Source organism: Vanessa tameamea, chromosome 7, assembly GCF_037043105.1.
Source record: "Vanessa tameamea isolate UH-Manoa-2023 chromosome 7, ilVanTame1 primary haplotype, whole genome shotgun sequence".
NCBI lineage: Eukaryota > Metazoa > Arthropoda > Insecta > Lepidoptera > Nymphalidae > Vanessa > Vanessa tameamea.
The window spans coordinates 1,430,043-1,441,026 of NC_087315.1; the positions used below are offsets into that span (position 1 = coordinate 1,430,043).

Consider the following 10,984-nt stretch of genomic DNA (forward strand, 5'->3'; position numbering starts at 1 on the left):
ACGCACTAAATATTTTTAATATTAAACAATATAGGGCTTAAATGTTGTGTGCTCCTTCAACTATAGGAGACCACAGGCAGAACAAGAACTAAATATATTTTTTTTATATTGAAAAAAAAATACAAAGAATTCTTGATTTTTTGGGACATGAAACCATCACGTGCGGTAAATTAATAATTATTTTAATCAAGTTTCGTTGTATTTAAATTTATTACATACAGATATAAAAAATTGTAATGTCTACAGGTATTTGAATTAAACCATTCAAATCATATCATAATATTCTTTATTCAAATATGCACATAAAATCACTTTTGAATCATGTAACAGTATTGAATGAAATATAAATCAAACGCTCGTTCGAAAAATAGATTATATTAAAAAGTACTGGCAAGAAACTCAGTAGTTACTCTTATTCAATATTTTAATTAGAGAATTTAGGCAATAAAATACAATTAATTTTATATATGTCACCGTAAGATTACATACATCGTTAGATTACAATCTCTCTCGTCAGATTGTAAACTGTCGAAATATTGTGCACCGTGAAATATAATTGCAATTTAACGCATTATTTGTACGAATTAGTCACTAGATACAGCACACTCGGCGAATTTACGATTCACGAGTCACTCCATTCAAAACAAAGGGACAGAAAGTACTCCAATCAAATACGATATATAATATCTTCCAATACATTTTCAACAGAATAATTTCTGTGTTCGTGGTAGCTACACAATGTTAGTCATATCCGGTGCCGCGGTGGAAGTAATTTGATTTTGAAATATCGTCTGTGACGGCAATTTAGGCGGATAGACCGATAACACGAATAGTTTCGTGTCTCTCATATAAAATTGTCCCTCGGTTTAGCTTCGATTGCTTCGACGTATCACTTAAAGATGATTGGTTTTTGATACATGAAGTTTTTTCTAGTCTTCGTAGAAAATTAAAGGCACCGTTAAAGGTTCGTGAGGTTTTAGGCATTATTAGATTTTTTTTATAAATAATAATAATATGTTTTCTGCTTTGTTTTCGGGTAATAATTTACTTTTGGGTGTTAATACAGTTTTTATTATTTGGTTACCTGAATATTAAACATAAGTTGTGAGGATACTTGCAGTGCGTTCTTGTATATGATCTTAGTTTTCTTAGTGATCTTAGTAGGACTAATTGATAATACTTTTAACTTAAAATCCAGCACCTAAACACCCAGTAAATATACCATTACGCAAATGTCACTTATGTAGAAGGTTTATTGGTTCCACCATGATGCGGGTGGAATGTTGGTTAGAAATGTAGTAGAATTTAATCCGCAAAATGCATGATCATTATGTTTTTCTTCACTACCAAGCAAAAAATGAATTATAATCAGAAATTAAATACATCCAAATTCACCCACAATCTTCGGTTAAAATTTAGATGGTCTAACCACTGGCCCATCTCGGCGGCCATTAAAGTGAATTTAGTATATAATATATTTATTACAAAGACATTTCTAGCTATCATTAGATCATCAATCGTCTTCCTTCTAGAGAAGAGCAAAACTTTCATTTACTGTCCTAAAATTATAATTTAGTGTGGGATTGTTTATGAAAGAGAGAATTTTAGGAAAGAGTATCTCAAAATGTTTTCTTTTTATTTAATATATTTCTATATATATACTATGAAAGTGATATAAGAGTATTTGGCGGAGAGTGAATTCCTGCTACCTAGTACGATGCCTTAATATTTTAATTTAAATTCTAATAATAGATTTAAGTAAAAATATAAGTTTAACTAATAAAGATGCAATTTATTTTATCATTCAAATAAATATCTTTATTAAATGAAATTCTTTCCGATGGAGCAAATATATATTTATTAAAAACCCTGGCAGCATAAAAGAAAACAACGAACCGTTAAAACCGTTATAAAGGGTCATTGACATTTGATTGATATCTTGTCATATTGAATCACATGAAAAATTATTTATCGTTATTATTTTACGTTAAATACAAAAAGAGTACTTCATATCAGATAACAACAAATTAACATCGTTACACAAATAATACTTCGTTTGGAAATAATTAAATTTCAAACGAAATGAACGAAAACCAGACAATTTCCGAAAAAGAGCTTCTGGACGCAATAAAAAATCTTTTGAGGAAGAGCGGTCAGCTGAATAAATTTCAAGCGGAGGTACGAATTTCTTTAAACAAATTCTTGTTTAAGCGTAACGTATTTCGTTTATTATATAAAATTGAGTGTTTTACTTCTAGTGATCATTTAATACGAATAATGACGTCACGTGTACCCCTCAGCCATAAATATTTAATAAGAACAAAGATATAGGCACTAGTTAATTTTTTCTTCGTTAAACATCGCTGTTTGATGTCAGAATACTGTAAAAAATTCCCTGCAAAGAAATTAAAAATTCCTGCTCGATGTTACGTCCTAATTGAATGAAAAGCTTAATTTTTTAGATCTCATTTTAAATAGATGAAAAGTGCAATGCGCACCTTCGTTAATTCAATTAAGCTAACATCAAAATTTGCTACCTTCGAATTGAAACATTTCTTCTATTGTAAAAGTAAATTTCATTTAACATTGTTCTGTTATATTTTGCTCGGTTTTATAAAATAAACTCTTGTCTACGATTTATTTTTAGACATGCCCCGTTCTTAAATAAAACACAGTTTATTATGAATGTTTCAAATAGATTTGAGCCAATTCAACTAAAATTATATTTTTTTGAAGTACGCTCTTAGAATCGACATTTAACAAGTGTAATTGCAGTAGGTCAGGATGAACAAAATAAATTCAAGTGTGATAAATACATATCGCAATTCCTCGCAATAATGTGATTATTTTCCGTGACAGATCAATCTTTTAAAAAAAAAACAATAATAGTTTATAAGCCAGTCTTAAATATTATGCCACATAAAATAATATTAACTAAACTAATACAAATTATTAAACAATTAATCACAATAATAATTTTATATATAATAATGTAAATTTAATAGTTTTTATGTTATATTAATTATATGTATTAGTAATGTAATATAATTTTTCTACATATAAATCAATGAATGCTCACTCCATAATTATGTATCACCTATATGATATGTTATCGAGTAATACGCCTTATTGATCAATAGTTTCGTAACTGTTCACGTTCTATGTCTTCAGATGCGAGCAAAAGTTACAGAAATTCTCCAACAGAGACAAATGTCATTAAACCCTGGATTCAAAAGTTTGGGTGCACCAAAGGCGACCGACGAAGTTTTGTTAGTCAATGAGCTTGTTAAGGAATACTTGGAGTGGAATGGGTACCTCTACACCGCCTCCGTGATGACTTCAGAGGCAGCTATGCCGACAGTTAAGAGGACAAGGACGGAACTATGTGCAGAGGTCGGTGTTAAAGATGATGAAAGGTCATCAACATTACCGCTGCTCTCGAATATAGTTGCTGCTTACACTGAACGAATTAAACGGAAAATTAATAGAATCAAAAAGGACAGTCACTAATGGAACAGTCTCCGACGCGCAACAAATTATGTAATTATGGAAGATAAAACTGAAAATTTTAAACTAGACTTTTCTATCGTTTCTTGTTTTATTTTAAATTCTTAAAATTAATATTCTTGGAATACTTTAGTTTTTTTTTTTTTTTTTTGAGGTTTGACTTGTTATACAACCTCCTTTGTTCTCTGATGAAATATTAAGTTTTACATTTTAAAGTAAAATTAATTTTCTATGTAACTACTATTCATAAAGTCATATATGTAGGCATATCATAATGATATGATTTCAAGATCAAAGTAAGTCTCGTAAGAGTATTACGAGAATACAGGCTTTATTTTTCTTGATCTGTATCAACAAAACGTTTGATTTATTCAAGAATATTAAAGTCAAGAAAACTGGGATGTTAGTTTGAAGAATAACAAGGCTCAGACTTAAAAAAATATTATTTTTATCCATAAAGCAGTCTAAGACTGTACAATAAATAACTTTGCAAAAGTTAATTTTAGTATTCGTTTTTACTTAATTTTTTTTCTTAAAATTCCTCCAATACAAATAGTAAGTATTATACAACACGACTCGTGGAAATAATTTAAAATGGAATATATATTTATGGATTCATGACATTCATTACTGGTACGATGACCCAGTGGTTAAAACACCGGAAATTTAAACGAAGATTGTTGGTTGAAATCTGAACAAGCACCTCTAGATCTGTATGAGATTAATTTTTGTTTACTCATCTCGTGATTGGTTAAGGAAAACATCGTGATCGTGCATGTATTGGTTGAAATTTAAACACATTTGTATCCAATATCGGGCACGGTGGCATGCATCGAGCATGGAAAATCTACAAACTTTCTCCTTAAGAGGAAATATCTGCATAGCATCGGACAATACTGGGTGTTACTTTAAGTAAAAGTAATTAGTAATTAAATTGACTTAATAAGAGCCATTATTGTTTTTTTGTTTCGCTGAAAACGCTTTTACGCATTTGGAACTATGTGGGCCTCACAAACAATTTAAAACTATTTACTAATAAAAACCAGCGGTATCTACTTCACGTCTTTACGGACAGAGAATCAATTGCACATGCTACCGTGACGTCCCAACGATAGGCTTCCCTATATAGACCTCCAATACATAGGAAGGTTCTAGCTCTGGCGACGCGTACGTTAATTCTCGTGCGGTGTTCCTAAATTTCTTACGTCTCATGTAAAAATTTAAAACTTCATTTGACTTTTATTATACAGAAGGAGATCATAAAAACAAAAAACAATCTTAATAAAATTATGTCTTAAAAATTTATAAATTTTGGACTACAACATAATGAAATAGTTTTAATATGTAACTTTATACTATAATTTGATATTGATAAATTTCTCGGCTACAATCGCTTAGAAGTCAAACCAGTTCATAAACGCATCCTTCGAAAGATAAAAGCAGGGCATCGTTCATAAATTACAACTGATACCTAATATAAAGACGTGTCGGAGCGTAAAGGCCCGCAGCTTAATGAAAGACTTTATTAACACGAACGCAGCGGGGTGCAAAATAGAATCTTTAAATTAAATATTTTATATTATGAAATAATGCGTGATGAATATATAATATATTATACATCATCGCGGTTTCATCAATTTAAATGAATACTATACATGATTCAAATATACATATACGATAACTATAACCACGTGCATGTCATTAACTAAAATCGAGTACAGCTAGCAGATTGGTTCACGTGTATTGTCACTGCCCGTTCCTGAGGCTCGTAGTGTAAAGTCATACGGCCTATTATAATAGCCTAACTAAAAACTTTTTAATGATTTTTTTTTTTAAATCAAACTCTCAGTTACTGATAAAGACCTAATATATTTCTCTCGAAGTCAGTGTTGTGTTTCCAGTCTAATCAATTGGATATAAATAAATAAGTTTTAATATTTAATACGTCATTTTCATTTCAAATTAAATAAATACTAAAATAAAATTGAAAAGCACACGAATCTTTGTTTTTCAAACGGTACACTAATACTGTTATCCGCTTTTTCCGAGCACTTCTCGTATTTAAACACACATTGGTCTCAAAGTATAATAAAAATATGTAACATCGATAATGTTGCTAACGGTACTTGGAGGCATCAGTTGACGTCACATGTTCCATTCCGAAAGGTCCTATTCTAATTACATTTGGACCGGCTAGCATATTATATATTTCAATTGAAACATAAAAAGTCAGTACAATTTAACGTAACTGGGTATAATTTTTTTATTGTTAGTTAATTTCTCGAATTTTTGTTGTAAGTTATTGTTATTTAAATCCTTATTGCATGCGATGTTTACGCTAATAAGCTTAACATTACGTTTTAGTAGCTTATAACTTTAAAACTGTCATATTTGTATGTACAAAAATGTTGTTAGGAAACCTGGTAAACGAAACAAAAAGAAAAAACAATTTAAAACCATTCGAAACTAAAACATCTTAACTTTACTTTTTAATCTATACTAATATTGTAAAAAGGTAAAAATTGTTTGTTTGTATGTAGGAAGTAATCTCCAGAACTAATGATGATCTAATTATAAAATTTCTTCATGATTGTAAAGATACATACATTACTCCTGTGTTGTATAGAGTATAAATTATATTTATATTATGATATAAAATATTTCCTTTATTCATAAATAACACCCGCGCGAAACCGGGTAGCTCGCTAGTGTATTATATTTTATGTTAGAATATTTCTATTACATCATTACATAGTATAAAACAAAGTCGCTCACCGCTGTCTGTCCCTGTGTATGCTTAGATCATTAAAATTACACAACGGTTTTAGATGCGGTTTTCAATAGATATATTGATTCAAGAAGAAGGTTTCTATGTATAATTCATGCACAATATACTAGAGAAACATTATGTTAGAGACTAGCCCTAGCCTCCAATACGGTGCTACGTCATAGGATATCATAATTAATTATATCATTAATAATATCACATATTATAAATATATACAATTATTATTATAATTAATTGATCAATAATTTGTACAACTTTAGTTAATATTATTTTATGGGATAACATTTAATACTGGCATGTAACACTATTTCTTATTTTATAAATGATTGAGCTGTCATAAGGAAAACAATTGGATGATTGTGAGGGGTTTGTAAAGACATATAGAGAGATTGGAGCATCATTGTAAAACATAATTTTATTTTGCCATCCCGAACTACTGAAATTACAATTAACTTTTTTTCGAAACGTCTAGATATTACAATGAATACATCATTAATCCCTATCCAATTAATATAGATCAATATGGTCCTTTACAGCGTGTAATTTGAATTAATAATGAATATAAACGCATGGACATAGCGGTTTGTTTTGTCTAATGGCTGAAAAACTGTGAACGTTGTAAGACATTCTGTAGTATATTTTAGTATCAGCATTGCATCCGTGGGAAGCCGGGTCGGGTCGCTAGTATATTTATAAAATAAACTGATGTTCCAAATTTCAGCTTTTTAGGCTCAGTAGCTTTGAGTGTGCTGTGTATTGTTGTAATTTTTATTTTATTTTATATAGTAGTGGTTACTTGCAAATGATCTACCTGATGGTAAGTGGTCACCGCTGTCATTGGTACAGTAACAAATTATATTAATAAGCATTCCTCATCAGATATCCCTTTTGTCTGTAGTTAAACTGCCTTAGATTATAACAAAAAATAATAACACATCTAGAAACATTGCAAAAGAAAATAATATTATTCAGCAGTTCTTTCTCAATCAGCGTTTCGACCCTCACGTCGTCGGTGGCCGTCGAAGTGTAAAAAGGTGTAGCTCGTTAGTCTACCTACCGTTCGTTTCAAATATAAAAACAATACCTTCGAAACCTTGCAATACCGTGATGACGTAGTTATATTTATATTTAATTGTATTCGTCAATCTTTGTCGAATAATTAATATTACAAAGGTAAGAAAATCTTAAGGCTGCAAATCCTGAGGTCTTTAGTTCAAAATTCGGGGCCAATAAAAAAATGAACAGACATGTTTTGGGACTACCGATGGGACTATGAATGGGGTTTTAAATTTAGAACGTGTATTCCATTCGATGGTTTTTCTGGAAACCAATATTTAATAATTATTAATAGGATAAAATTAAAACGACGGTCAACGATTACCGATTCATTTTCCGTAATCCCCTAAATATGTGGAGCATATTCTAAGAGCTAGCAACACTGAAAGGGGAGAAACGTTTTAAAGTTATTCGATAATTGTCACCCCGTACCGCCCCGTCTTAACGTCTTGAAAGTTCACAACGTCGACTAAGTTGACTAAACTCTATGTAAATTGCTTTATAACCATATGAACACTTGAAAGAATGAAAGTTACTACATATTGCAGTCACAGTTTGTACACAGTAAGTGTAATATTAGAAAAGAAAATTTTATAATTGAGTTTTATGCTTAACTAATTATCACCTTCGGCTCCGCTCAAGTTTTAGGGACCGTCAGATGTTCGTTGAAAGCGTAGCAGACAAACAGATAGAGTTACTTTCGCATTTATGATACAAGTATAGACATTGCCAAGCGATCAGAACTTGTGATTTTTAGCCGATTGTTGCAGGTTCAAACCTATGCAAGCACCAGATTTTTTTTATGTTCTTAAATATTTCATCTCGTGGTCGGCGCTGGAAAACATAGAACGGCAACATGCATGTGTTGTGAAAATCTTCTTGCTCGATTCTTGGTGATAGGACTTTGTGTTCAGAGATACCCAGTACTGTTGTACTTGAAAGGCGAGTGACATATTATCTTAGTTCCCAAGGTTGGTGGCCCATTGGCGATGTAAGGTATGGTTAATCATTCTTACAGCGCCATTGTCTATGGGCAGTGACCACTTACCATCAGGTGACCCAAACAAAAAAAAACAACTCACATTCGATCAACGTGTTGGAATCAGCTCCAATCCTTCTCCTAAAAATGGAGAGACGGTCTTAGTCCAGAGCTGAGACGTACTCCGACTTTAAGCATCTTAAGACCAATTTCATATTATTTAAAAAGATCTAAAATGTATGCCTGGGACGTTCTAATTATAAACTTTGATATTTTACCTGCCTTGATATTTATCTAACGGTGCAATTAGTATACACTCGACCTTTGAGGTATATAGCGTTGAAGATATGAATAATACGTAACATTAAATGAGTTCCGCGTCGAATAATAGCCTTAAGCACTGTTTCATTCATGAAATTTTAGTGTTTAATAGTTGAAAATAGGTCGTACACTGGCGGAAAATTGTATACATTTATATCTGTACTAGCAATCCGTTCCGGTTTCGTACGGGTAGATTACCTACACAGAATGTTTATATTGAAGGACAAACGTACAAAGAAATCACATTACAGTACATTAAACAATTGAACATCAATCTCACATAAATTATTCGTATATATTTTAAGAATTGTGAATATCAATTATTTTTTACTTATAAATGATTTGAAACAAAGCATGTCATGAAATATTTTCTTATGTAAATATTAAATATTTTATTTTTTATGAGAGCTCTCGTCGTTGCAGCGCTGCCTGAAGAGCTCGTGATGAAGTACCGCGGATGGCTTAAGACAGATTGCAACTAGTAAATGATTATAAAATAGCATTAACTATGGAACCAGCTCGGTCAAGGAATAGGAGATATCATATTTATTTCAGTGACGTAGCTATCACAAAGCAAGGCGATGCGGTACCAGGGCCCTTAACTAAAACTTAGTAACTTTAGTATCGATAAAAAAAAGCAATTGATGAATTGTATTCGTATAGCATGCACCTTCCAAACAATTCCATAATTAGACGTGCTCTTTGAAGCCAAACAATTGTTAACTCAGTTTAATAACTTTTAATTAGTAGGAATAAATTACTTTACAAGTTATTTTACGTAAAAAGTCAGACTACAAGTTGAAACTAAATCATATTTATCATTTTATTCTTGAACAATACGGTGTTCAAATAACTTTAAATTTATAAATGAAATATTAAGTTTACATGCAAAGAACTATTTATATAGGAGTATTGAACATGACTTTAAAAGTGAAAGCAAGTACGAATAAATAAAATAAGTACTAAAGCTCTTAAGAATAAACACTAAGGAAATAAAACTTCAACTGCCATTTCCCAAGGTGCTTACTGGGCTATGATGACTAAAATGCTGCTTTTATTTACGAACAAGGCACTATATTATAAATTGTTTTCCTTCCGCCCGTTACCATCCTGTCCTCGACAATCCGATCCACAGAGTAGCTAACACTCAGAGCTTATTTTAGGTAATTAGTAGCAATTATAAAAATATAATTTGCGAGGCACACGTAAATCTTAATCAATTTGCGGTTTTGAACACAAGCAACTAGTTTTTAATTATGTAATATTTATAATGAACTGTAGGTTATTTTGTAATTCATCTTGTATTTTGTTATGCTGTTTATAAGTTTATGAGAAGATTTTTCCACCAACCTAGAGAGCTAAGATCTTATGTTCCTTGTGCCTTTAGTTTCACTGGCTCACTCCTCCTTCAAGCCGGAACACAGAAATACTAAATATTTCTGTATGGCGGTAAAATATCTGACGAATCATGGTCTGGCCTGCACTAGGCGCTACCATCAAGTAAATCTGAACCTTAAAAGATTATTAATCTGTACCTTAAAGCGAGCGGTGCAAATAAACGAGAGATAGTGGACACGATGAAATGCATTTCAACACGGTCGAGCGTAAAAATACGAACTCTTCAGATTTATCGCGGGCCAACAAAATTTGTTCCCCCCTTCAAAAAGAACGCCTCCATCACGTAAACAAAAGTTAATAGTTAGAGCAACTTTAACGCTCGCTGTAAAGGCGGTCGTGCATAAAAAACGAGGAATTCTAGTATTCTTTCCGTTAGTGGGAAAACTTTGATGTTTGTATTCCTGAGTTTGTAATGCAGGATGACAAGTTTTAAAATTACTTGCCAGAGTAGCAGTGTTATGAAATCTATAACCGAAACACGAAATGCATTGTAATGTTATGAAGCATGATGCCAATGAAAATCGGCGAGGAAGTATCACCTCCACATTCAACATCGAGCTGGCTAAATCAAAAAAATGATTTACATAATTTTATAGGCCGTAATATTTAATATCTCTGAGTGCAACCCAGGCAAGCTCCACTGAATTTTCAAGTTCTTAATTTGTGTTTAGAATTCATCTTGAGCTCGGCGAAGGAAGGAAACCATCGTGAGGAAACCTGCATGTGTCTGGATTCTGCCACATGGGAAGCCACCAACCCGCATTGGAGCAGCGAAGTGGAATATACTCCTAACCTTCACCTCAAAGAGAGAGGAGGCCTTAGCCCAGCAGTGGGAAATTTAAAGGCTGTCCTATTCCATTATATTAATATTTATACTGTACTAAATGATAAAAATGTTTTATGACGTCAATATAGAAATTAAACAATTGTTTAAC

General features: G+C 31.8%; 1 protein-coding gene across 1 annotated transcript; it reads left to right on the top strand.

Moving 5' to 3' along the window:
- The first annotated feature begins 1,979 nt into the window (after positions 1-1,979).
- On the top strand, positions 1,980-3,545 carry LOC113392189 (centrosomal protein 20). The gene is made up of 2 exons (XM_026628483.2): positions 1,980-2,178; positions 3,172-3,545. The coding sequence occupies exons 1-2, from the start codon at positions 2,083-2,085 to the stop codon at positions 3,508-3,510; spliced, it is 435 nt and encodes a 144-aa protein (XP_026484268.1). The 5' UTR covers positions 1,980-2,082; the 3' UTR covers positions 3,511-3,545.
- The last annotated feature ends 7,439 nt before the right edge of the window (positions 3,546-10,984 follow it).

Bases quoted from the DNA above. Each gene is read 5' to 3' on its own strand.
- LOC113392189 (XM_026628483.2), top strand. From the start codon at position 2,083: ATGAACGAAAACCAGACAATTTCCGAAAAAGAGCTTCTGGACGCAATA. The intron at 2,179-3,171 runs GTACGAATTTCT...CTATGTCTTCAG, and splicing joins TGAATAAATTTCAAGCGGAG to ATGCGAGCAAAAGTTACAGA.